Source organism: Anguilla rostrata, chromosome 4 (assembly GCF_018555375.3).
Source record: "Anguilla rostrata isolate EN2019 chromosome 4, ASM1855537v3, whole genome shotgun sequence".
NCBI classification, from domain to species: domain Eukaryota; kingdom Metazoa; phylum Chordata; class Actinopteri; order Anguilliformes; family Anguillidae; genus Anguilla; species Anguilla rostrata.
The window spans coordinates 65,952,531-65,978,627 of record NC_057936.1 but is presented as its reverse complement, the minus strand read 5'-3'; the positions used below and the strand labels follow the sequence as shown (position 1 = coordinate 65,978,627).

Below are 26,097 nucleotides of genomic sequence, written 5' to 3'. Positions count from 1 at the left end.
AAAAAATCTGGAATTGTGATCCAGGTACACTCCTATTCTGGAGGAGCGGGGAACAGGGATTTTAGTGCTCTTATTATTGTGATAGAAATAATAACTGGAGGGGGAGCAGAACAAACTCCAGGACTTATTACATCCCAGAGCACTGTCATGACCCTCTCCTTTCCTGCTGATCTCTTTATATGACACTGCTATATAAACCCCATCCCCACTCCACTCAGCCTCCCAGTAACAGTGCCCAGACAGACCCTCTCTGCACAGCACTTGGGCCCAGTGCTCAAATCTCTCTGGATGATCTGGATATGACTGGCTCTCTCTCACACGGGTCACCTTTCTGTTCCCCTCAGACAGAGAGAGGTATTTATTCACTGTATTGGGGTCCAGTGTGAGGTGACAGAAATCTTATGAAGGAGAAGGTTAAGATTTAATATGAGGACAGATCCAGTTCTGTCTCAAATAATTTCTTTTCTCCAAGACTTTAGAGCATAGTTTAAGTATTTTTCATCTCCATATGTTTGTTTCTTTGCATGTTTTGATTGTTTCAGAGGAAACAGACACACAATGATGGAGTAGGAAAAGTAATGACAATTTATTTTAATGAAAGAGTTGTACATTGCTATTTGTAATTTAATTATTTTTGTTTTAGAGTCATTTGAAAATTCAGTGTTTTATGCATGAGTGTGTGTGCCTGCGTGAGTGTGTGTGTGTGTGTGTGTGTCTGCGTGTATGTAAATTAAATAAATGGTGGCTAGCTTGTGTCAGTTGGTACAAGTCCAGGGGCTTTAATTACCACTGCAGTGATTGTTCACCGTTACCCATAAACCCACATGCCCCTAAACCGGCATGCATGTGTGTGTCTCAGAGCGAGCATTCACACTGTAACAGAGAGAGAGAGAGAGTTTGTGTGTGTGTGCATGTGTGTGTCTCAGATGAGAGTTTCAGGGCGAGCAGTCACACTGTAACAGAGAGAGACAGAGAGAGAGAGAGTGTGTGTGTGTGTGTGTGTGTGTGTGTGTGTGTCTCAGATGAGAGTTTCAGAGCGAGCATTCACACTGTAACAGAGAGAGAGAGAGAGAGTGTGTGTGTGTGTGTGTGTGTGTCTCAGATGAGAGTTTCAGAGCGAGCATTCACACTGTAACAGAGAGAGAGAGAGTGTGTGTGTGTGTGTGTGTGTGTGTGTCTCAGATGAGAGTTTCAGAGTGAGCATTCACACTGTAAGCAGAGTGTGTGTGTGTGTGTGTGTGTGTGTGTGTGTGTCTCAGATGAGAGTTTCAGAGCGAGCATTCACACTGTAAGCAGACAGAGAGAGAGAGAGTGATGTGTGTGTTGTGTGTGTGTGTCTCAGATGAGAGTTTCAGGCGAGCATTCACACTGTAACAGAGAGAGAGGTGTGTGTGTGTGTGTGTGTGTGTGTGTGTGTCTCAGATGAGAGTTTCAGAGCGAGCATTCACACTGTACACAGAAAGAGAGAGAGAGTGTGTGTGTGTGTGTGTGTCTCAGATGAGAGTTTCAGAGCGAGCATTCACACTGTAACAGAGAGAGAGAGTGTGTGTGTATGTGTGTGTGTCTCAGATGAGAGTTTCAGGGCGAGCATTCACACTGTAACAGAGAGAGAGAGTGTGTGTGTGTGTGTGTGTGTATGTGTGTGTCTCAGATGAGAGTTTCAGAGCGAGCATTCACACTGTAACAGAGAGAGAGAGAGAGTGTGTTTGTGTGTGTGTGTATGTGTGTGTGTGTCTGTGTCTGTCTGTCTCAGATCAGAGTTTCAGAGCAAGCACTCACTCTGTAAGAAATCCTCTCTGGTCCTGGGCTCTACAGTATGGACTTCTTTCACTGCAGAGGCAGTGTGAGAGAAAAGGACAAATAGAAAGATGTGAGGATGAGGATGAAGGAGTTAGATTTAAAATATTTGTCAGTTTTTACAGTTTAGCTGAAAATTAATTTCACTCCACCCATTGGTTTTGCATTGAATAAAAATGGGAAAAAATAATTTTGGTCCTTAAAATTTTTAACAACCTGATTCTGAAATTTTGACTAGTTCCTTCTTGCAGACGTCCTCCAGTTGTTCTTTCAGGTCAGAGACAGACTTCCTCACAGCCTCAAAAGAGCCGTGTGGACTGACAGCGATGCTGGGAAAGTCTCCAGGTCCAGGAGGGGCACAGAGAGACTGACAGCTCTGCAGACAGACAGACAGACAGAACAAACAGAGTCAATACTGATTCCTGTGCAGATTCCAGGAGCAAATCTTTGTAAATGAGGAACACACCTCACCCTGTATGCACAATGCTGTGACAATGCCAGACTGTCAAAGAGCCAGTGATGTTACCTGGAGAAAATGGATGTGATCCTCTGTGTGTGAAAGCTGCTCCAGCTCAGCGTCTCTCCTCCTCAGCTCAGCAATCTCCTGCTCCAGTCGCTCCAGGAGTCCTTCAGCCCGACTCACTTCAGCCTTCTCCTGATCTCTGATCAGCTCTTTCACCTCAGAGCACCTTCTCTCAATGGAGCGGATCAGCTCAGTAAAGATCCTCTCGCTGTCCTCCACTGCTGCCTGTGCAGAGCGCTGTTAGGAGACACAGAGAGAGGAGGGCTGTACATTTTAACGAGGCCTTTCACTCAGCTCTTACTGGGTCCCAGACTGTTCACCACAGTGTGGCTCAGTGGGATTGAGCCCCACAGGGCTGGAAAGTGGCCCAACACTGGGCTCCTCACTGGCTGACTGGAGGAGATCCCCGACTAAGCCATGAAATGGCTTTTCCAGCAGCCAGCTGTTGTCTTCACCTCTGGTCAGTACCCACCTTGATTGACTGCACAGCCTGTCTCAGATCCTGCAGCTCCTTCTCTCTCTCCTGGATTCTCTGCTGGAATTTAATCTGTGTCGCCCCCAGCTGCTTCTGTGGACAGATTATTTTCAGTTTTATTATAGTACACTGCATTCACATGTGTTAAATAATTTTCTCATATTTAACATTAAATACTATAAGTAAGCATCAAATTATTTGAAATTCTGCATGTCTGTGGAAAAGTGTACTGGCCTCATAAGTAAAGCTTCTAAACTGTGTGAGTGAACTAGCTGCTCCAGCCATGTTGATTCCCATTCAGGGAGTGAACAGGGGAGTGAGGTGTGTGAACAGGGCTGTCACAGAGAGCTGACTTGGGTTCACTTCCTGCTCTTACTGCTTTAACACTGTAGACTTCAGGCCTGGACTGTACTCTTCATTAAAGTTTTTCAAAAGCAAATAATGAAACGCAGCTTGTAACATAATATTTAATTGTAGTATAATATTTTAATGATACAAAGTTCGTTTTTATAATATATAACATAAAGATGTGACTTCTGTGACCTTTTGAAAAATCACAGAAATCCCACAGTTCCCAATTTACTCAGTTCCTCTCCCATTATAACCAGTGAAGAACTCCAGTCCATACCTGTTTCTCAGTCCTTTCTGCTGTAGCTGAGACTGTATCATGGCCTCTGTGTTTATCCATCACACACAAATAACAGATACACTGCTGATCAGTACGACAGTAAACCTCCAACAATTTTTTATGTTGAGGACAAATATCACCCTGCAGGTTTCCAGTAACATTGATGATATTATGTGTGTTTCCTGGGTTGAGATCATTGTGAAGTGTTGTGAGTGTTATGCATAGGAGTTTCAGTGCTTACCTGTTTCTCAGTCCTTTCTGCTGCAGCTGAGACTGTATCATGGCCTTTGTGTTCATCCATCACACACTGATAACAGATACACTGCTGATCGGTATGACAGTAAACCTCCAGCAGTTTGTCATGATGAGAGCAGATCTTCTCCTGTAGGTTTCCAGTGGCTTTGACCAGTTTGTGCTTCTTAAAGGCAGGAGATTCATAATGAGGCTGGAGGTGAGTTTCGCAGTAAGAGGCCAGACACACCAGACAGGACTTGACAGCTTTGCGCTTTCTCCCAGTGCAGACATCACACGCCACGTCTCCAGGTCCAGCGTAACAGTGAGCAGGAGGAACAGTTTGGAGTCCTGTCTTCTTCAGTTTCTCCACCACTTCAGACAGCATGGTGTTTTTTCTCAAAACAGGCCTTGTGGTGAAAGTCTCTCTGCACTGGGGACAGCTGTAGACACCAGTAGGATCATCCTGATCCCAGCAGCCTTTAATACAGCCCATACAGTAACTGTGTCCACAGGGAATAGCCACCGGATCCTTCAGTAGATCCAGACAAATCGCACAGCTGAACTGGTCCTGATCCAGTAAACCTTCACCTTCAGCCATTTTACTGCTTACAATGACAGAGACAGAGTCTAGTTTCATTTCTTTGAATCCGCGTGACAGAGAGAGTGGGAGTACATTACATTACATTACAGGCATTTGGCAGACGCATTTGGCAGACGAGTAACTTCCTGGTTCTGCCCACAGCTGCAGGAGGTGTGGTGCTGGACTGAGGCCAGGCTGAAGAGCAAGGGCAGCAGAGTGGAGATTTACTCATAAACATCACACACACACAAGCCTGCGTGTGACGGGGTGACGAGTGTTGAGTCCCTAATCTGGAACCAGAGCTGCAGTTTGGCTAAAATGGAGCATCGCGTAGTTCTGGCAGGTCACGAGAGTCAAGCGCTCTGGCCGAATCAGCTGATGGCTCAGCTGAGTGATGTTCGCCTATCACAGTACATTCACTAACAGGGCGGTCTACTTAAACAGCCTCCCTCTACTCATTCGGCTGCTCCTCCTGCATGCAAGCGCTGCACGTTGCTTCGTAAAACCCCTCCACCACCCCAGCTCCATCCCCATGCGTCAGGAATTTGCATTCTCCATTCCTATGTGTTAAGAAGTTGTATTGCTCCATCCTTATGTGTTAAGAAATTGCATTTGCTCCATTCATACGTGTTAAAACTGCTTTGCTGCTGGATCTGTTCTGTGTGTACCCCTCTAGGGGGGGTTTGGCTGCTGGCCTCCCGGCCTTATCCACGCGGGCTGCGTGGTTGGCGGGAGAGCTCCAGAACAGAGCCATACCGCCAAACATAACTGTATTGCCTTTATTGTCAATAAAGTTCTACTTGATGACAGTGGTCCTGACAGAAAGGCATCTTTCAAGTCAAACTCCACTAAACGGTGTTGAGCACATAGCTGTAGAAATCTGTTGTATTTCAAATGCACATGAAGCACCTTCAGATTTAAGGAGTGAGTTACGCATTTTTCAGAAACTTTAAATGGTCAAGAGACTGGCGGGAACAAAAAATGGTATCACACAGCCTGACCTCAGGACCGAGAGGGAAAAGTTTTCCAGAGTCCTGGGGGCTCAGGTTCATAACACCCACTTCAGCTGATTTTCAGATTATTTACTGTCAGCCGCATGGTGACGTCCTGTATCGCCATGGAGATAAACAATCTGCCAATCAAACGCCTGTGGCAGGAGGAAATAAAGCCGTTGGTCCCCCTTTACACTTTACTCACTGATGTGTCTGATGTGTCTGCATGCATGACTGAGATGGGCCCAGGATGGAACAGTGGATATCTTCACTGGAGGAGGATGTTCTTTAGGCAGTTGGGAAAAGCTCTCATGTTCGTGGTGTTTTTTGATATTCTACCTTCGGCATCATCTGAGCCGCTACCTCAGGTCTGTCACGTAGCTGCCGCTAATTTGATCGACCAATAAAACACTGACTGACTGACCATGTGGGTCACCAAACTACACCCTGAGCCAGCCAGAAGAGGATGGATGCCACCCCTAGAGCCTGGTTCCTTCTAAGGTTCCTTCCATCTGCCACAGGGAGTTTCTCCATGCCACTGTTGCTTTAGGCTTGCTCCTGTGGGGGCTTTGGCCAGGGTTGTCTGTGAAGTGTATTGTGACAATTGTTTGTGAAATGCGCTATATAAATACATTTAGATTTGATTTGATTATAGACCTTTTCCCAGTCGCTGTGCTATGGCAGGAGACCTGGACTGGGGGTTGGTGAGGGAGCTCGTTATTTTGAGCCTTCAGACAAACCTTGTGCAACCTTTGGCAACGAGATGTTATAGTCAAATATTTGTTCAGGTCTTCAATTGAGTATTGAGTATGGATTATTATTCAGACAAATAACAGGAAATTTGTCGAGCTACAAATGGATACTCATGGTGGTACTTTGTTTAGGTAAGGTGGGCTGTCTTGACTACATATGATTTGAGAAACCCTGTTGTTCATATTCAATTAGAATCTGTTATTTTGAACAAAATTATGTTTGGTTTCAGGAAGAAAAAAAACCCTTTTCTAACATAGATCTTTACGGGTAAATTTTGACCCATAACACCACAGATGTCACTATGATTGATAATGTAGTTATTTTAAAAAACCACAAGCAATTTATTCTAGAAAAGTGTGTTCTAATATTAGTCTGTTGTAGTCAGATAACATAATTATCCCTTGTCTTCACTGTAGGAAATATAATGAGAGAATCGAGACTTTTTTTATTTTTATTTTTTACTGAAAACGAGTAGTATATTGTAAGGTAAATGGTCTTGGGGGGTTGAAATGCACAGAACCCAAGAACTGCAACCTTCTAGGGGGGTCTAGGGGCATTCCTACACCCTACTGGTCACTGTATCCCAATCACAACATGAAAATTGCATAATTATTATATGGAGTCATTTTTCTCATCATAATGGTGTATAATTGGAAGGGTTATTCAGCCTGTTTGTTTATATTGGTGGGGGTGTAACCCACCTGTTATCCCCATAAATTACACCCTTGTACACATCCATACATAAACATCCTTTCCCTTCCCCTCCCTACGTACTGTACCTGTGATCATAACCTCCCTATGCCCTCTCATAACAGCTCAGTGTGCCTGTCTATGTATCACCTATCTCATGCATTTCAGTCGATATTAGTCACAGTCCACCACATTTATCCTATCATTCCCACTTATATACAGACACATGCATATAATGTTTTCCTTCAGTCCATATTGTGGGTATTGGTCAACAGGTTCTCATGTCACCTAAGTGGTCATGTGACCCACCATCTGGTCATTCTTCTGTTGTTCGTTTTTTAAAGCCGCTTAGCCCTCAATTGACTGTTTTTCTGTGAATATTATCAACCATTTTCTCTTCTCATATCTGTGAACACAGCCATTCATCTCAGAGCATGCCACAGATTATAAGACCTTTATTTCACAAATGAATGAAACTGAGCACCTGTACAGTTTGTGTTAAAGTCAGTCAATCACATTTTAATACAACTATATAAATAAAGATTGATTGATTGATACAACCCTGATCAAATAATTAATAGTTGATTTGAAGCTACTCATTCACCATTCTCCAATTCAATAAATGTTTTGGTTCTAAACCCAAATTTAATCACTCTACACTGAACATCTGCACATCAAAGAAATAAAGCAAAGCTTCAGCCACTGCTATTCGAACCTCTGGAAATTCAATCAGAAAATTAATGGAATTTAACAATACTTTAAGTAACAAATTCAGGTTATGAACATGTACATGAACTCATAAAAATTCCTGTGACTGATTTTAGCATTGTGAACAACAAAGAATGAAGGTTCATGAAAGAATATTCGATTTTTACATTTTATTTAGTTCATGAATTTGGGTTCAATAATTAATTTGCAGTCATATTCTTCCATAGTGGTTTTGGGTTGTATTTCCCTCTTTGATCTGATTACTGCTGATTTAGATTTTCTCTCCCCCATCACAGATCACACAGTTTTACAGAAGATCCAACTCCCCAAACCCCAAACCCAGGATAGAGGGGCTGAGTGAATGTGGTCTGGACTCTGTGCAGGAGGGTCATTGTGTCAGAGACGCTGTAGAAGGACAGAGTTCCTGCCCTGTGATCCAGGTACACTCCTATTCTGGAGGAGGGGGGAGCAGGGATTTTAGTGCTCTCAGCATTGTGCATGAAAAAGTAACCGCCGGAAAAGCGGCGCAGACTCCAGGACTTGTTATTATATCCCAGACCACAGTCATTACCCCGCCCTTTCCTGCTGATCTCTTTATATGACACTGCTATATAAACCCCATCCCCACTCCACTCAGCCTCCCAGTAACAGCGTCCAGACAGACCCTCTCTGCACAGCACTTGCTCCCAGCGCTCAAATCTCTCTGGATGATCAGGATATGGCTGGATCTCTGCCACACGGGTCACCTCTCTGTTCCCCTCAGACAGACGGAGGTGTTTATGCGCTGTGTTGGGGTCCAGAGTGAGTTGACAGGAATCTGAGGGAGAAGAGGTGTGTTACAATCCCTACATATTTTACAAATCTTATATATTTTACCCATCTTAAAATCATATTTCAATGTTGTTCTTTAACCTCACATTGATCGCTTAATTTTTGTTTTAATCTTGTTTCTGTTACCGTTTCCTTCATATCTTGCCCCCCTTGTATAGAATTTGCAATCAATATATGATCTTATTTCTTTTTGTGTCACTGCATATTGGTCTTGTAGCTTTCTTCACACAGTCCTACTGCAGGACATATATATTATCATATAGGATCCATCCGTTTAATACCAGGAGGACTGCAGCTGAGTTAATAGGTGTCTGATGCAGGTGAAAATGTATGAGATTCCTAAAGTGAATCTATAGTATATAATATAGAAAATTATACAAATCATCTATTTTTTCATATTTCCTAATATTCTCATGTTGCCGTTTTCTTTTAATTTAGCTTTAATTAGACTCACGTTGTAAGAAGTCCTCTCTGGTTCTTGGCTCAACAGTATGGATGTCTTCCACTGTGGAGAGAAATCACAAGAAAGTTCGGAAAAAAACAAACATAATTTGTCTATAAAAAATCTGGAATTGTAATCCAGGTACACTCCTATTCTGGAGGAGTAGGGAACAGGGATTTTAGTGCTCTTATTATTGTGATAGAAATCCTCCTGATCTCTTTATATGACACTGCTATATAAACCCCATCCCCACTCCACTCAGCCTCCCAGTAACAGTGCCCAGACAGACCCTCTCTGCACAGCACTTGGGCCCAGTGCTCAAATCTCTCTGGATGATCTGGATATGACTGGCTCTCTCTCACACGGGTCACCTTTCTGTTCCCCTCAGACAGAGAGAGGTATTTATTCACTGTATTGGGGTCCAGTGTGAGGTGACAGAAATCTTATGAAGGAGAAGGTTAAGATTTAATATGAGGACAGATCCAGTTCTGTCTCAAATAATTTCTTTTCTCCAAAACTTTACAGCTTGGTTTAAGTATTTTTCATCTCCATATGTTTGTTTCTTTGCATGTTTTGATTGTTTCAGAGGAAACAGACACACAATGGGGGGCGACATAGCTCAAGAGGTAAGAGCGGTTGTCTGGCAATCGGAGGGTTGCCGGTTCAAACCCCGCCCTGGGCGTGTCGAAGTGTCCTTGAGCAAGACACCTAACCCCTAACTGCTCTGGCGTATGAGAGGCATTAATTGTAAAGCGCTTTGGATAAAAGCGCTATACAAATGCAGTCCATTTACCATGATGGAGTAGGAAAAGTAATGACAATTTATTTTAATGAAAGAGTTGTCCATTGCTATTTGTAATTTAATTTTGTTTGTTTTAGAGTCATTTGAAAATTCAGTGTTTTATGCGTGAATGTATGTGCCTGCGTGAGTGTGTGTGTGTGTCTGCGTGTATGTAAATTAAATAATTGGTGGCTTACTTGTGTCAGTTGGTACAAGTCCAGGGGCTTTAATTACCACTGCAGTGATTTTTCACCGTTACCCATAAATCCACATGCCCATAAATCCACATGCATGTGTGTGTCTCAGATGAGAGTTTCAGGGCGAGCAGTCACACTGTAAGCAGAGTGTGTGTGTGTGTGTGTGTGTGTGTGTCTCAGATGAGAGTTTCAGAGTGAGAATTCACACTGTAAGCAGAGTGTGTGTGTGTGTGTCTCAGATGAGAGTTTCAGAGCGAGCATTCACACTGCAAGCAGACAGAGAGAGAGAGAGTGTGTGTGTTTGTGTGTGTGTGTGTGTGTGTCTCAGATGAGAGTTTCAGAGCGAGCATTCACACTGTAACAGAGAGAGAGAGAGAGAGAGAGTGTGTGTGTGTGTGTGTGTGTGTGTGTGTGTCTCAGATGAGAGTTTCAGAGCAAGCATTCTCACTGTAAGCAGAGACAGAGAGAGAGAGAGTGTGTGTGTGTGTGTGTCTGTCTGTCTGTCTCAGATCAGAGTTTCAGAGCGAGCACTCACACTGTAAGAAATCCTCTCTGGTCCTGGGCTCTACAGTATGGACTTTTTTCACTGCAGAGGCAGTGTGAGAGAAAAGGACAAATAGAAAGATGTGAGGATGAGGATGAAGGAGTTAGATTTAAAATATTCGTCAGTTTTTACAGTTTAGCTGAAAATTAATTTCACTCCACTCTGTCCACCCATTGGTTTTGCATTGAATAAAAACGGGAAAAAATGATTTTGGTCCTTAAAATTTTTAACAACCTGATTCTGAAATTTTGACTAGTTCCTTCTTGCAGACGTCCTCCAATTGTTCTTTCAGGTCAGAGACAGACTTCCTCACAGCCTCAAAAGAGCCGTGTGGAATGACAGCGATGCTGGGAAAGTCTCCAGGTCCAGGAGGGGCACAGAGAGACTGACAGCTCTGCAGACAGGCAGACAGACAGAACAAACAGTCTCAATACTGATTCCTGTGCAGATTTCAAAAGCAAATCTTTGTAAATGAGGAACACACCTCACCCTGTATGCACAATGCACATACTGCAGACTGTCAAAGAGCCAGTGATGTTACCTGGAGGAAATGGATGTGATCCTCTGTGTGTGAAAGCTGCTCCAGCTCAGCGTCTCTCCTCCTCAGCTCAGCAATCTCCTGCTCCAGTTGCTCCAGGAGTCCTTCAGCCCGACTCACTTCAGCCTTCTCCTGATCTCTGATCAACTCTTTCACCTCAGAGCGCCTTCTCTCAATGGAGCGGATCAGCTCAGTAAAGATCCTCTCGCTGTCCTCCACTGCTGCCTGTGCAGAGCGCTGTTAGGAGACACAGAAAGAGGAGGGCTGTACATTTTAACTAGGCCTTTCACTCAGCTCTTACTGGGACCCCAGACAGCCTGTTCCCCACAGTGTGGCTCAGTGGGATTGAGCCCCACAGGGCTAGAAAGTGGCCCAACACTGGGCTCCTCACTGACTGACAGGAGGAGATCCCTGACTGAGCCCTGAAATGGCTCTTCCAGCAGCCAGCTGTTGTCTTCTCCTCTGGTCCGTACCCACCTTGAGAGACTGCACAGCCTGTCTCAGATCCTGCAGCTCCTTCTCTCTCTCCTGGATTCTCTGCTGGAATTTACTCTGTGTCGCCCCCAGCTGCTTCTGTGGACAGATTATTTTCAGTTATATTTATAGTACCCTGCATTCACATGTGTTTAATAATTTTCTCATATTTAACATTAAATACTATAAGAAAGCAACAAATAATTTGAAATTCTGCATGTCTGTGGAGAAGTGTTCTGGCCTCATAAGTAAAGCTTCTAAACTGTGCAAGTGAACTAGCTGCTCCAGTCATGTTGATTCCCATTCAGGGAGTGAACAGGGGGGTGAGGGGTGTGAACAGAGCTGTCACAGAGAGCTGACTTGGGTTCACCTCTTGATCTTACTGCTTTAACACTGTAGACTTCAGGCCTGGACTGTACTCTTCATTAAAGTTTGTCAAAAACAAGTAATGAAATGCAGCTTGTAACATACATATTTAATTGTAATATAATCTTTTAATAATACAAATTTAGTTTTTATAATATATACCATAAAGATGTGACTTCTGTGACCTTTTGAAAAATCACAGAAATCCCACAGTTCATTAATATAACATTTTAATAATACAAATTAAGTTTTCATAATATATGACATAAAGATGTGTGACCTTTTGAAAAATCAGAGAAATCCCACAGTTCCCAATTTACTCAGTTCCTCTCCCATTATAACCAGTATCAGAACTGCCAGTGAAGAGCTCCAGTCCATACCTGTTTCTCAGTCCTTTCTGCTGCAGCTGAGACTGTATCATGGCCTCTGTGATCCTCAGTAGTACTACTAGTAGCCTACATTTTTTTAGCAATAAACCATGAGTGTTATGCATAAGAGTTTCAGTGCTTACCTGTTTCTCAGTCCTTTCTGCTGCAGCTGAGACTGTATCATGGCCTCTGTGTTCATCCATCGTACACAGATAACAGATACACTGCTGATCAGTACGACAGTAAACCTCCAGCAGTTTTTTATGTTGAGGACAAATGTTCTCCTGCAGGTTTCTAGTAGCATTGATGACATTATGTGTGTTTCCTGGGTGGAGTTCATTGTGAAGTTTGAGGTGAGTATCACAGTAAGAGGCCAGACACACCAGACAGGTCTTGATGGCTTTGCGCTTTCTCCCAGTGCAGACATCACACGCCACGTCTCCAGATCCAGCGTAACAGTGAGCAGGAGGAGCAGCTTGGAGTCCTGTCTTCTTCAGTTTCTCCACCACTTCAGCCAACATGGTGTTTCTGCCCAGAACAGGCCTTGGAGTGAAGGTCTGTCTGCACTGGGGACAGCTGTAGACACCAGTATTATCATTCTGATCCCAGCAGCCCTTAATACAGCCCATACAGAAACTGTGTCCACATGGAATAGCCACCGGATCCTTCAGTAGATCCAGACAGATCGCACAGCTGAACTGGTCCTGATCCACTGAGATACTGGTCTCAGCCATTTTACTGCACACACTAACAGAGGCAGAGTTAAGTTTCGTTTCTAATAAACTGCGTGACAGAGAGAGTGGGAGTGACTTCCTGGTTTTGCCCACAGTTGTAGGAGGTGTGGTGTTGGACTGAGGCCAGTCTGAAGAGCAAGAGTAGCAGAGCGGAGATTTGCTAGTTAATATCTCGCAAACAAGTCTGCGTGTAACGAGTGTTTGGTCAATAACCTGGAAGCGTTCTGCAGGTTTATGCATATTCCAGGTCATACTCCACAAAGCGGTGTTCAGTAGCAATCAATTGTGTTTTAAACGCGTTTCAGCTATTTGAATTCATTAACGCTAAACGAAGCATAACACAGCCCGTCCCCAGTCCGGAGACTGAACATATTTTCCGAGTCATAAGGGCTCGGGTTCATAAAACGTGCATTAGATGATTTCCAGCTATTTACTATCAGCCGTGTGCTGAATTACCTGTTTCGCGAAAAAGTTGAAACGGCGTGACAATCAGACACCCGGGTCATGTGAAGAAATAATGCAGTTACCATGGGCGTTGCTAGGCCCCTTTTATTAGGGCAAGTGCCCCAGTATTGATCTGCTGTGCCCCAGTAAAATCTCACGTTCGAGTTTTAACAAGCTCCTATATAGATAGATAGATAGATAGATAGATAGATAGATAGATAGATAGATAGATAGATAGATAGATAGATAGATAGATAGATAGATAGATAGATAGATAGATAGATAGATAGATAGATAGATAGATAGATAGATAGATAGATAGATAGATAGATAGATAGATAGATAGATAGATAGATAGATAGAAACTTTATTGATCCCGTAGGGAAGTTCCCTTAGGGAAATTCAGGTTTCCAGTGAGTACAGCACCATAAGTTAAAAAGTTAACAAGTTAAACATCACACATCAAACATAGAGATAGTAACGATATATACATAAAATAAAAGAAAAAAGAAAATAAATAAAGAATAAAGTAGCAGCGATTATATAAAATAGCAGCGGTTGTGTCAGTTTAATTAATTAACTAGTGGTATAGTAGCAGCGGTTGTTCCAGTTTAATTAAATAGGTAGTAAACAATAAATAATGAGACTGTTCAGTGTGATGATGTTCAGGTGATCAGGCCTAACTCTACTTCCTCAGACCTCAGACCTAACCTATCCTCCCCCACCCCCTCCTCTCCCTCCAACTTTGGAGTTGTACAGTCTGATGGCACGGGGAACAAAGGAATTTTTCAGTCTGTTCGTGTTGATCCTCGGGAGCAGCAGCCTGTCGCTGAACACACTTCTCTGGTTGCTGATGACAGTGTGCAGGGGATGGCTGGTATTGTGCAGGGGATGGCTGGTATTGGCAGTGGATTAATTTAGATTGATAATAACAGGGAAAAGAATTAATTCACAATGTCAAAGCAACGCAGTTTAACCCAAAATACAAGCTGAGGCGCGCACCTAGCGGTCTGGGTCCGTACACCGCGGCGCGCACATTACTGTCCGTGCACGGCAGTGTGCATGTTGCAGGCATTCAAGAAAAAAAATGTGTGATTTGAGTCATGGGGGGGGGGAGCTGTGCCCCAGTAGAGTTTCATGTCTAGCAACGCCCTTGGCAGTTACTCCCAGTCAGGTCCCAGCCCGGCGCCACACTGCTGTTTTTAATAAACTGTTTTCTGTAGCAGATGCTGGATTGTCATCGGTTGTCACCACAGACCGTATAAAAATGTCACCGATAATCTTGGGGCCACACTCCAGCCCAGGAGATGGCAGCAACATACCTAACAGCTGCGGTTACAACCGCACAGAGAAGAAGAAGAAGGTTTTGCCCAACCGCGGTGCCGTAGTCGTCCTCTCTCAAAAGAGTAGCAGTTCACTGAGCTCTGTTCTTGCTGTGTTGGGCAGCTTCGCTATTGTGGTGAGCGTTTTATATCTATATTGCATTTGTTGTTATACATCGTATTGACTTCTATCTCGCTAGCTTATTATGCCTACATGAGGACATGGCTAGCTTCGTAGCAGATGGATCAGCAGGCTAGTATTGGGAACGAGTTGTATCTCGTGGTGATGGGTTGTTGTTGACAAAAGAATGAAGTCCGCTATTTTGTTACAATAGATAGGGTAACGTTAGATACAACGGAGGAACTTTGTTTGGACTTTAGACCTAATACCTTATACCTACATTAAAAACGGCCACTGGCTTGCTAGCTACATAACAAGAACTAGTGAGCTAGCAAGTTAATGTTACCTCTCCGCAGTTTGAAAATGGTTACAATCAGGGGGGTATTCCATGAAGCAGGATTGCAGAGTTAGCTGGATAACTGCGCGGAGTAAAACCCGGAACAGCTCTTTTTGCGTCAGTCCATGTTCCAGATTTGGGAGGGTTCCGGGTTTTACTCAGTGCAGTTATCCAGCTAACTCTGTAATCCTGCTTCACGGAATACCCCCCAGGTATAGGCTACAATACAGGTATGCAACTCCGAACCAGGGCACCTGAACTGAGGTCACTTGCTAGAATAAACTATTTGCACCATGCGATGCTCTAGTCTTATTCATTCAGAGCAATTAATATTATTAATATTAGTTCAACTGCTGGTTGAACTCCTGTCCCCATTGATGTTGCTGTTGGCATGAAAGTCCGTCTCCCTGTTTGTCAAAAGCAGGAGCTAGCGGGCTAACGGTACACTACGTGACTACCATGTTGGGTGTGTTACATTGTGTACCTCGCGGTGTTTTGTGTAACTTAATTTTGAAGTGATGTGCCCTTTTTAGCCCCAGTTAAAACAAACAAACATTTAGTATTTGTGTGTGTGCGCATGCGGTAAATGATCAGGCTTGTTATTTGATTCTAGGAGGACTTGAGATCTCAGACTGGAGTCTTCCACTGGACCGGATAGAGACCATGGACAAGGGAAAACATAGCTGTGGTCAAAGAACAACTGAATTTTATAAGGTGCAAACTGAAGCTGACTTATTCTGATTCTGTGTAAATGCGGTGGTTTTCACAACCAGGTCTTGGTCTGTTATCTGGGAGGAGTCTGGCCGACGTAGCCTGGGGCAAGATGGGGGTGGGGGTCAGGGGGAGGTCCTCGAAATCAATCAATCGTTTCTTTCGCCTCCAGAATCCAACCCTGCTGGCAGAGCGGCTGATCAAGGAGGAGTGCGAGGAGTTTGAGATTCCGGGAGAGAAGGAGGAGGAAGAGGAGGAGGCCATGCGCGCACCGTGGGAGGATCAGCTGGTGAAGGAAGAGTTTGAAATGGACGCCGTTTCCCTGGTGGTCGTCTCGGGGGCGAGCGAGGCTGACCGGCCGGAGGCGGGGTCCCAGGCCGCGTCTCTCCTGGAGGTTAGTGGGCTGTAGTGTGTGTGTGTGCGTGCGTGAGAGCGAGAGAACGTGTGTGTGTGTGTGTCTGTGTGCGCGTGTGTGTGAGCGAGAGTGAACGTGTGTGTGTCTTTGTGTGTGTGTGTGCGTGAGAGAGAGAACGTGTGTGTGTGTGTGTGTGTGTGTGTGTGTGTGTGTGTGCGTGAAGAGAGAGAACGTGTGTGTGTGTGGAGGAGAGAACGTGTATGTGTGTGTGTGTGTGTGTGCGTGAGAGAGAGTGTGTGCGTGAGAGAGAGTGTGTGTGCGCGTGCGTGCGTGTGAGAGAGAGCATGTGTGTGAGTGTGAGAACGTGCGTGTGTGTGTGCGTGTGAGAGAGAGCATGTGTGTGTGTGTGTGTGTGAGAGAGAGAACGTGTGTGCGTGTGTGTGCAGCTCTACCCCCCCCCCCCCCTTCTGTTCTCACGACATGCACATTCATACAGCACCGCAACGCACTGGACCAGCACCTGACATTTTATCGAGTTTAAGCTGTTCATTATAAAGCCGTGCAGAGCGAGGCTTCCCGGCACTGAGTAAAACCCGGATCCATCCCAGATCTGGAACATGGACTGAAGCAAAGAGAGCTGTTCCGGGTTTTACTCCGCGCAGTTATCCAGCTAACTCCGTAACCCTGCTCTGTGACACAGGCCCCTGGTGGCCTGGCCTCGCTTGTTAAAGAGGTGGTCAGCTGAGTCAGGCTCACGCGTTGTGATTTATGGGCCTGATTTTCCACACGCCTTCTCCCGTTCTGTGCCCCCCCCCCCCCCCAGCAAACTGAGGGGCGGGTCAAGGCCGAACCAGAGGGGTGCGAGATCAGTCGCTACGGCGACATTTCCGGCATGACTGCACTGATGGCGGAGGAAGAGGAGGAGCAGGAGGAAGAGCCGATGTGCCAGGCGCTGAAGGAGGAGCCTGACCCTGAAGCGGTCACATGGGAGACGTCGTCTCTCTCTGACGCCCCGGAGCAGGAGACAGGAAGTGGGGATGACTCCTTCCTGTTGGTGAGTGTTTACAGCAGTCCTCGTTACTTACAAGGTTGGACATGGGGTGGTCTCGGTTGGACCGTGAGGGTTTTTGGGCAGTCCTAGTTTTTTGGTGGGGAAAAAATGGTTCCATTGCAATTGCACTTTAGGGCAAAAGGCTTCACCTGCATTGATATCCAATACAAAAAAAAACTGAAAAATCAGTGTGACGATTTGTACAGTGCAAAACACCAACAAAAAAGAAAGAATTACGAAAACAACAGAAGCATTGTCGGTGCCAGACCACTCCAAACATTTTGGTGGTATTGTCGTAAAATTAGTCTGTGTCTGACTGTGGCTCCATATTTTGTAATCGATAACAAATAATCGTCGGATGGTTAGCCTTTCGCTAGCTCGCTAACGATAGTTGGCTCAGTAATGACAGTTATGACAGCTGGCTGGCCCTCAGGGTCCATCAGAAAGATCATGGCAGCAGTAAACTTCCTTAGCATTATCCCTGTCTCCATACCTCATTTTTTAAATCCTTTCTCCCGCCCCCCGCCCCCCGCCCCCCCCCCCCCACACTTATCTCCCGGGTGTTTTGGGAAAGGGCACAGGGAGCTCTTACGAAGACTGTGGCCTATCGATCGGCGAGTTCGACTGCAGCGACGGGCACACGCCACCCCGGCTGGGGGGGAACCGCGGGGACGCGGACGAGTTTTCAGGAACTCTCGAGGAGGGAGAACACGCTCCGGACTTCCGATACCGTGAGTTATGTGGTCATATATATATATAGAGAGAGAGAGAGAGACAATGCTTACAACTGGTCATACAGACCGAGCGAGAGAGAGAGAGACAATGCTTACAACTGGTCATACAGACCGAGCGAGAGAGAGAGAGAGAGAGAGAGAGGGAGGGGGAGAGAGAGAGAGAGAGAGAGAGAGAGAGAGAGAGAGAGAGAGACCATTCAACTGGTCATACAGACCGAGCGAGAGAGAGAGAGAGAGAGACAGACAAAGCTTACACCTGGTTATGCAGAGCGAGAGCGAGCATATACCTGCTCATGTGGACGGGTAATCTGTCATCAGATTGTCAGTAATCTGCTGGAATGTTACTTGTGTGTCTAAAGGGCCGGAAGTATTTTTTAGATGATTATTTGAGCCAGGCTGTGCCAACATGCAGGTGAGAGACGAGCTGGTGCGATGTTCTTTCTCCGCCTCCAGGGGGCAGTGTGGAGGTGTCGTCGCCGGTGTTCCCCTGCACCCGATGCCCGGTCTCCTTCACCGTGGAGCTCTACCTGCACAGGCACCTGAAGAGGTCCCACCCAGAGGACTACGTCACTCTGTTCAGGTCGAAGTCACGTCTGCAGGAGAGCCTGTCGTCTCCTGGCAACGCTACCGTCGCCGAGACGACGACGACGCCGCCGCCGCCCGCTAAAGCCGCTTCCTCGTCCCCTCGGGGACGGCCCGACGCGGCCGCCGCCAAGTGCCATGCCTGCTCCCACTGCGGGAAGAGCTTCGCCCGGAAGAACGACCTGAAGGTGCACCAGCGCAGCCACACGGGGGAGCGGCCGTACCCCTGCGCCCAGTGCGGGCGGAGCTTCGTGTGCTCGGACGTCCTGAAGCGGCACCTCCGCGTCCACACGGGCGAGAGGCCGTACAGCTGCGCCCAGTGCGGGCGGAGCTTCGCCGTCCTGTACAACCTGACGCGCCACCAGCGCACCCACTCGGGCCACAGGCCGTACCCCTGCGCCCAGTGCGGCAAGGCCTTCATCCGGGCGGAGGACCTGAGGAAGCACCAGCGCACCCACACCGCCGAGAGGCACCGCTGCCCGCAGTGCGCCAAGACCTTCGGCCACGCCGAGACCCTGAGGGCGCACCTGCGGGGCCACACGGGCGCGAAGCCCTACCGCTGCGCCCAGTGCGCCAAGAGCTTCGGCTCCTCGCGCGACCTGAAGAAGCACCAGATCATCCACACGGGGGAGCGGCCGTACAGCTGCGCCCAGTGCGCCAAGACCTTCGGCCGGGTCTGGGACCTGACCATACACCAGCGGTCGCACAGCGGAGAGCGCCCGTACCACTGCTCCCAGTGCGGGCAGAGCTTCAGCCTGATCGGGAACTTCCGGCGGCACCAGCTGACCCACACGGGGGAGCGGACGTTCGTCTGCGCGCAGTGTGGGCGGAGCTTCGCCCGGGCCGCGCACCTGAAGCACCACCTGCAGACCCACACGCAGGAGAAGGGCTACCAGTGCACGCACTGCGGGAAGAGCTTCAACCACCTGGGCAACTACAAGAGACACCAGAGGAGCCACCCGGGGGAATGAGGATGAGTGTGAGAGTGTGTGTGTGTGTGTGAGAGAGAGAGAGAGAGAGAGTGTGTGTGTGTGTGTGTGTGAGAGTGTGTTTGTGAGAGAGACAGTGTGTGAGTGTTTGTTTGAGTGTGTGTGTGTGTGTGCATGTATTTATGAGTTTATGGGTTATAGAATGTCATTCCTTGGTGTCATTCCATGGCAGGTGCTCAGATTTTATTATTTTCACTGTGGGGGGGGGGGGGGGGGGGGTCAGATTCGCTGCATGGTCGGGGGGTGCACCGGTGCTGGTGGTGCCCAGAGGGTCCGAGCCAAATAAAAAACGCACTGGCCAAACCACTGAGACACGCTTTGATCATTCTCACAGAACCATTCTCCACCCTGCCCTTTTGGGTGTTCGGGAAACCTGGAGCCACTGCAACAGCCCACACACAGTGCTTGTGCTCCGCCAACAGGGGACCGGCGAGAAGACCGGTGTCTTGCGATACTTTTACACACTGCCTGGTAACAGCCAAATGATTTCACTCCATCAATGCAGACTATTTATTATACGGTAAAAAAAAAAGTACAATTTACACTGGAAACACATTACAGTCGATTAACAAACTCCGCAATCCCAAACAAGGCAAACTGCAACAGCATTGCTGTATAACAGGCGTGCACAACTCCAGTCCTGAAGGGCCAGTCTACGTGCTGGTTTTTGTTCCAACCAGTTACCTTAGTTTTGGTTTTGTTTTTTTTTTGTTTTTCTTGACAACTCCATAAACTTCGCTGGACCACTCACCTGAGTTAAAACTGGTCGTTGTTTCTCAGGTGACCACAAAAGCCGGCAGACCCCACAGCTCTCTAATTTTGTTCATTTATTATTATTATTTTTTTTATATATATACCTGTCATCATTCCAAGCGTGCCAGAAACTGAAACGCACGAAAAATAAGAACTCAAACTTGTTTACCGGTACTCCCCATGGCGGCTACACTGCTCCTCGGTCAGAGATGACCTGCTCACGCAACAGGTACCTCACTGAGAGGCTCATCCGTCAGAGATACCTGCTCACGCAACAGGTACGTCACTGAGAGGCTCATCCGTCAGAGATGACCTGCTCATGCAACAGGTACGTCACTGAGAGGGTCATCCGTCAGAGATGACCTGCTCATGCAACAGGTACGTCACTGAGAGGCTCATCCGTCAGAGATGACCTGCTCATGCAACAGGTACGTCACTGAGAGGCTCATCCGTCAGAGAAAACCTGCTCATGCAACAGGTGAGTCACTGAGAGGCTCATCCGTCAGAGAAAACCTGCTCATGCAACAGGTACGTCACTGAGAGGCTCATCCGTCAGAGAAAACCTGCTCATGCAACAGGTACGTCACTGAGAGGCTCATCCGTCAGAGATGACCTGCTCACGCAACAGGTACCTCACTGAGAGGCTCATCCGTCAGAGATGACCTGCTCATGCAACAGGTGAGTCACTGAGAGGCTCATCCGTCAGAGATGACCTGCTCATGCAACAGGTGAGTCACTGAGAGGCTCATCCGTCAGAGATGACCTGCTCACGCAACAGGTACGTCACAGATGCTCCTCAGTCAGAGATGACCTGCTCATGCAACAGGTGAGTCACTGAGAGGCTCATCCGTCAGAGATGACCTGCTCATGCAACAGGTACGTCACTGAGAGGCTCCTCGGACAGAGAAAACCTGCTCATGCAACAGGTGAGTCACTGAGAGGCTCATCCGTCAGAGATACCTGCTCATGCAACAGGTACGTCACTGAGAGGCTCATCCGTCAGAGAAAACCTGCTCATGCAACAGGTACGTCACTGAGAGGCTCATCCGTCAGAGATACCTGCTCATGCAACAGGTACGTCACTGAGAGGCTCATCCGTCAGAGATGACCTGCTCATGCAACAGGTACGTCACTGAGAGGCTCATCCGTCAGAGATACCTGCTCATGCAACAGGTACGTCACTGAGAGGCTCATCCGTCAGAGAAAACCTGCTCATGCAACAGGTACGTCACTGAGAGGCCAGAGCAGACTGTGAGCCAGAGCACGCGTTTCTCCAGGGAAGCCGTTTCTCTCTGCTCATTTACCACTGAGAATGGCCCAAACGGCATCATAAATCATAAAGCAGCGCCAGCACCAGACAAATCAAATGCTTCATCTACAATACTTAAAACTCTTTAGACCCTAGTAAAATACAGCAAATAAAAAAATAATTCTAATTTTCTAACAAACACTTTCACCAATATTGACAAAATATATATACACACTTCTTATCGTATTACATGAGTTTTACATGGTGGTAAATGACAATTTTCTTGAAAATTCTCCTGGACCTACCAGCATCTAAACGAATGAAAGTCTCTCAGACTCATGCCTGACTCCGGCCCCAGGCACATCTGAGCTGAGCAGAAATGCACTCGTAAGGACACACACAAGCACTACAGCGCTGTGTGAGCCCAGCCGCTCCACACACAGCTAGCAGGAGCAGCGTCTTCACCGTGCACAAGCTGCAGGGCGTCTTCACCGTGCACAAGCTGCAGGGCGTCTCCACCTCGCACAAGCTGCAGGGCGTCTCCACCTCGCACAAGCTGCAGGGCGTCTTCACCGCGCACACGCTGCAGGGCGTCTCCACCTCGCACAAGCTGCAGGGCGTCTTCACCGGGTACGAGGCCTCGTCGTCTCAGGACTGACCTAGTCGCCAGAACGAGGCTTGCGCTGCTTGGCGTGAACCCGCTGGTGTCGCCTCAGGCTCCGGGCTAGCCTGAAGCCCCGCCCACAGTCGGCGCAGCGGTGCGGTCTCTCTCCCGTGTGCATCTGCTGGTGATCTTTCATGGGTCCCAGCCGCCTGAAGCTCCTCCCGCAGTCTTTGCAACTGTACGGTTTTTCCCCGGAGTGAATGCGCTGGTGCTCCTTGTACTTCTTCGACACCCTGAAACTCTTCCCGCACGCAGAGCAGGTGTACGGTTTCTCTCCCGTGTGAAGTCTGTTGTGCTCTTTCAAGTACTCTAGTTTTCTGAAGCTGCTTCCGCATTCGGAGCAAGAGTACGGTTTCTCTCCCGTGTGTATCAGCTGATGTTGTTTCAGGTGTCCCGAATGGCTGAAACTGTTTCCGCATTCAGAACAGAAGTACGGTTTCTCCCCCGTGTGCACTCGTCGGTGTTCCTTTAAGCTCCCAGCGCGACTAAAGCTTTTCCCACAGTCCGCGCAAGGGTGCGGTTTCTCCAGCTTGTGGGTCGTCCGGTGATTCTGTAAGCTTCCCGACTGCCGGAAACGCTTCCCACACTCGCCGCAAGCGAGCGGTTTCTCTCCCGAATGAATCCGCCGGTGCTGTTTCAGAGTCGTCCGCTGCCTGAAGCGCTTCCCACAGTCACGGCAAGAGTGGGGTTTCTCCCCCGTGTGTATCCGCTCATGCTCCTTTAACAGTGCCGGGAGTCTGAAACTCTTGCCGCACGCGGCGCAAGTGTGCGGTTTTTCTCCCGTATGTATTCTCTTGTGTTCCCTCATGCGTGCCAAGTTGCTGAAGAGCCTTCCGCACTCCACGCACCGGTACGGTCTCTCGCCCTTGTGAACTCGCTGATGGGTTTTTAGGTTTCCCAGCCGACTGAAACGCTTGTCGCACTCCCCGCAGGGGTAAGGCCTGTCGCCCGCGTGGAGGCGCTTGTGCGCCGTCAGGTTCCCCAGACGCGTGAAGCTCTTCTTGCATTCGCCGCAAGTGTGCGGTTTCCTTTTCGCCAGAAATCTCGTTCCCAGGTGAACTTTCCAGTGCGTCTTCAGAAACCTCTCCTTGCTGAAGGTCCGGTTGCACTGCAGGCAGAGCCACTTCCGTCCCGCCGGGTCGCACGGACTCAGTTTCCCAGGATGCACTGCCCGGGCCCTCTCGGGCTTCACGCGGTCGGCCGGTTCGGCTGCCTCCGGTTTCACCGCGGCCCGGCAGCGCCTCCCGCGCGCGGAATCGTCCGCCCGGCCGGCCTCGGCTTTGATTGGGCGAAGCCGGCGAGACGCACAGCCCGCCTTCTCGCCGCTGTCGCCACATTCGCCGGCACCGTCCAAGCGAAACGGCCTACATTCGTCCGCCTCCACTTTGATGTCGCCGGCTGTTATGACGGGCACTCCGTCCCTGTGCTCCATTTTGGAACGAGCCAGACACGCAGTGGGGGGGGGCGGGGCTTAGGGTCTCAGGGCAGGTGCTCACACAGGAAGTCCCCGGGGGTGTGGTGCGGCGGTATGGCGCTGGGAGCTGCGTGTTCCGGAAGGATCCGCCCGCCACCGTTCGGCTGCCTTCTGCATCCCGGGACGCGTCCCCCAGCACGGTTCCCACGCTCTGTGGTCTCCCGTGGAAACCGTGACAGCGTCTCCGGTGGCTCAGTCTGTGGCCCCTCCCAGTTCCACACGCACGGCTGTCACTCAGAAACAGCACTCAGCACCTGCATGAGCTGGGACACACAGAACACACGGTCATCGATCCAGTATTGCACACAGCGGATTCAATTTCTGCATTTCAGAACTGATATACTTTCAGACGATACATCATTTGACACATCATCTAACATATGTACTGGGACCACTAAAATTATTTAATATTTATACTATAAATATTCAGTCATACTAAATCACATCAGTTAGACATGATTTTGCAAGTGTGCTAATTAACTATTGCAGCTGTTAACCACTGTTCAATGTCATCAGTCTGTTTTGAGGTGCGGACTGGACTGTTGACACAGTAGATTTAGCGCGCTTCAGACTAATAGAACAGCACCACGGTGTGAATTCACTGAATGAAATTAGATGCCGTAGCAAAAAACGTTCAAATTCTTGTGGAGCGCGTAAACTCACAAGTTACAGAACTGGGCTTGTACCTGATAAATTAAATTACCGGTCCGCTTCCTATCTGGGTCACGGTCGTTGTACCCTTCAGTAAGGTCCTGAAACTCAGTTTCTTAAAGTAAAAATATCCACCTGAATATAGATCATATGTACCCTAATCCGTGCATATTTCTATACAAAAGCGTCTGCTGAACGGCGAAACGTTAGCAGTCCCTGCATTAGACTGAAACAAGTAACGCCCAATATGGCTAAATCAAAGAATAAGTCTGTGGAATTTATATCTGCATGTACCTACTTACTGTTTTGTCATTGCTCAGTTTGACATCCAAGACTTCTGCTGATTGTCCCCATTGTAAATTACCCTGGGGCCTAAATGAGAAAAATACTGATGAGGACTGACGACAGTTCCAATCGTGACCAGACTTCAGCCACCAGCTACCTCGGGAGTGCTGTTCTGACGTCAGCTAGAATGGCCCTATCTGAGCTGCGGAATGCTAGCCCGTTAGCGCAGAAAGATATAGGCTAGGCTAATCCAAATTACAGACAATTTTGCTCCTTCGCCAAAGACGCTACTGCGGCTGTCTAACGTTTGCCAAGTAGCCTAAATGGAAAATAAAACCAGAAGGTCGCCAGCTCGCATCAGTAATGCATGGCGATACTAGCTATTTCCTTTAACATACGGCCAGTTACCTAGCTGTAGATAGCCTAACGTTAGTCAACGGCATACAGCTAGTTAGCTAGAGCTATCTAACACTAGACTACACCACCTAGTACTGTAGACTAACTCCAGCCTAACTAGACTAGCTGTTAAAGTGACAGGAAACGCAAGACAGATACATTTTGCCCGAGCTAATTAGCTAACAAGGAATACAAATGTGCAAATTGTACAAATGTAATGTTTAAAAAAACTCACAAAATTACCCTGTTTCGACGCAGTCTGATATTTTGTGGCTCACACTTCAGCTAGACTATTTTACCCGTCAGAATATTCTCCTCATCACAAACGTTCACATGCACCTTTTCGTTGCTAATCCACGAAAACTAACATACGAAACTATCAATACAAGTCATTATTGTTTTTGACGTGCCATTAATGTATAGCCAACTGGACAATTATATAGCAAACGTTTATATTAATCGGCCACCAAAATCGCCGATTAACTTTAAATGCATAATTTAAGGGGTCGTCTGAAAACTACTGGTTATTTTTAGTAAAGTACAGTTAAAATAGTTTTTTTTATGCCGAAAATATATATGTATATACGAAATAAATTGCATTTGTTCCAACAGAGCACGCTTTACCAGTAATTTTCAGATAATGTCATATGGTAGATTATATATACATTTATGTATGACAGCAAATGAAGAAGGTTATGCGTTTGGGTCGTAATTTAGGGAACCCAAAGCTACCCAACGATTTGGGAATTAGTTCAATTGTCCACCAGTGGACTGTTCAAAAAGAAAAGAAGAAAAAAGATTAGATGGTCCTTTTCAGACTTGGGTGTCAAACTCAAAATCTTGGAGGTAAGCAATGTCTGCAGATATTGTTTCTTTTCAAAGAGTAGCCAGTTAAAGGCTTGAGAACAAGGTATGTAGATTATTTAGCCTAGTCAATGTTTTTAATGAATCGTTGCAGCAAAAACAAGCAGAAACTGGACTGGAACCTGAATATGAACCAAATGCTGACACTGCACAACATTCGTCAATGAAGAAAATAAGCGCAGGAAATAGGAAGCCGCGTTGCGTAATGTGACTCACAAAAAGACGGTAAATGAGCATTAGTAAACTATAAATTAATTGCGTAAGGTTTTCACACTGTTAACTTCCCTTTTGTCTGTCCCCGCCAGTCGGTGTCTCTTGATTTTGATATTTTAAAGACCCTGTGCTATAAAGCAAACAAACAAACAAAAATAATGTAATGGTTGCATTTACTATAAATCTGTTCAGACCCACAGTACTGTAAGGTTATGATGAGCAGCCTTCTCAGACTCATAGTACTATA

The 26,097-nt window shown here is 47.1% G+C and overlaps 4 protein-coding genes across 22 annotated transcripts in view; 1 reads left to right on the top strand and 3 right to left on the bottom strand.

The window, feature by feature from the left end:
- The window catches only part of LOC135254200 (E3 ubiquitin/ISG15 ligase TRIM25-like), a 69,568-nt gene extending 65,275 nt beyond the window's left edge, over positions 1 to 4,293 (bottom strand). For 2 of the 9 annotated variants that reach the window (XM_064334223.1, XM_064334235.1), the window contains exons 1-6: positions 3,665 to 4,292; positions 2,793 to 2,888; positions 2,324 to 2,557; positions 2,014 to 2,173; positions 1,780 to 1,830; positions 328 to 398 (exon numbers count right to left, since the gene is read on the bottom strand). In XM_064334223.1, the coding sequence (XP_064190293.1) occupies positions 328 to 398; positions 1,780 to 1,830; positions 2,014 to 2,173; positions 2,324 to 2,557; positions 2,793 to 2,888; positions 3,665 to 4,255 (1,203 nt within the window). In that variant the 5' untranslated portion in view covers positions 4,256 to 4,292. Of the gene's footprint in view, positions 1 to 28; positions 399 to 1,779; positions 1,831 to 2,013; positions 2,174 to 2,323; positions 2,558 to 2,792; positions 2,889 to 3,664 lie in introns of all 9 variants that reach the window. The other 7 variants (XM_064334238.1, XM_064334236.1, XM_064334234.1 and 4 more) reach the window with 7 other exon arrangements.
- Positions 262 to 13,135, bottom strand: LOC135254190 (tripartite motif-containing protein 16-like). Of its 7 annotated transcripts, none has more exons than XM_064334192.1 (8): positions 12,065 to 13,130; positions 11,191 to 11,286; positions 10,717 to 10,950; positions 10,410 to 10,569; positions 10,167 to 10,217; positions 9,025 to 9,095; positions 8,666 to 8,716; positions 262 to 398 (listed from the first exon to the last, which is right to left on the bottom strand). In XM_064334192.1, the coding sequence occupies exons 1-8, from the start codon at positions 12,905 to 12,907 to the stop codon at positions 363 to 365; spliced, it is 1,542 nt and encodes a 513-aa protein (XP_064190262.1). In that variant the 5' UTR covers positions 12,908 to 13,130; the 3' UTR covers positions 262 to 362. The 7 variants fall into 7 exon arrangements, with proteins under 7 accessions (XP_064190262.1, XP_064190256.1, XP_064190257.1 ...); XM_064334186.1 differs by lacking the exon at positions 262 to 398 and adding an exon at positions 7,111 to 8,197 and having other exon boundaries at positions 8,943 to 9,095; positions 12,065 to 12,927; XM_064334191.1 differs by lacking the exon at positions 262 to 398 and adding an exon at positions 8,115 to 8,197 and having other exon boundaries at positions 12,065 to 13,126.
- Positions 13,136 to 14,326: 1,191 nt separating this feature from the next.
- On the top strand, positions 14,327 to 19,462 carry LOC135254202 (oocyte zinc finger protein XlCOF6-like). Of its 2 annotated transcripts, none has more exons than XM_064334241.1 (6): positions 14,327 to 14,558; positions 15,496 to 15,593; positions 15,763 to 15,984; positions 16,769 to 16,999; positions 17,571 to 17,727; positions 18,184 to 19,462. In XM_064334241.1, the coding sequence occupies exons 2-6, from the start codon at positions 15,543 to 15,545 to the stop codon at positions 19,281 to 19,283; spliced, it is 1,761 nt and encodes a 586-aa protein (XP_064190311.1). In that variant the 5' UTR covers positions 14,327 to 14,558; positions 15,496 to 15,542; the 3' UTR covers positions 19,284 to 19,462. The 2 variants fall into 2 exon arrangements, with proteins under 2 accessions (XP_064190311.1, XP_064190310.1); XM_064334240.1 differs by having other exon boundaries at positions 14,329 to 14,558; positions 15,493 to 15,593.
- A 335-nt stretch (positions 19,463 to 19,797) lies between these two features.
- Positions 19,798 to 25,280, bottom strand: LOC135254224 (zinc finger protein 501-like). Of its 4 annotated transcripts, none has more exons than XR_010329781.1 (4): positions 25,017 to 25,280; positions 24,395 to 24,464; positions 20,337 to 23,704; positions 19,798 to 20,287 (listed from the first exon to the last, which is right to left on the bottom strand). XR_010329781.1 is itself a non-coding variant. In XM_064334344.1 (3 exons), the coding sequence occupies exon 3, from the start codon at positions 23,397 to 23,399 to the stop codon at positions 21,963 to 21,965; it is 1,437 nt and encodes a 478-aa protein (XP_064190414.1). In that variant the 5' UTR covers positions 23,400 to 23,704; positions 24,395 to 24,464; positions 25,017 to 25,280; the 3' UTR covers positions 19,798 to 21,962. The 4 variants fall into 4 exon arrangements, 2 of the variants coding, with proteins under 2 accessions (XP_064190414.1, XP_064190415.1); XR_010329782.1 differs by having other exon boundaries at positions 19,798 to 20,268; positions 21,263 to 23,704; XM_064334344.1 differs by having other exon boundaries at positions 19,798 to 23,704.
- Between the last annotated feature and the right edge of the window lie 817 nt (positions 25,281 to 26,097).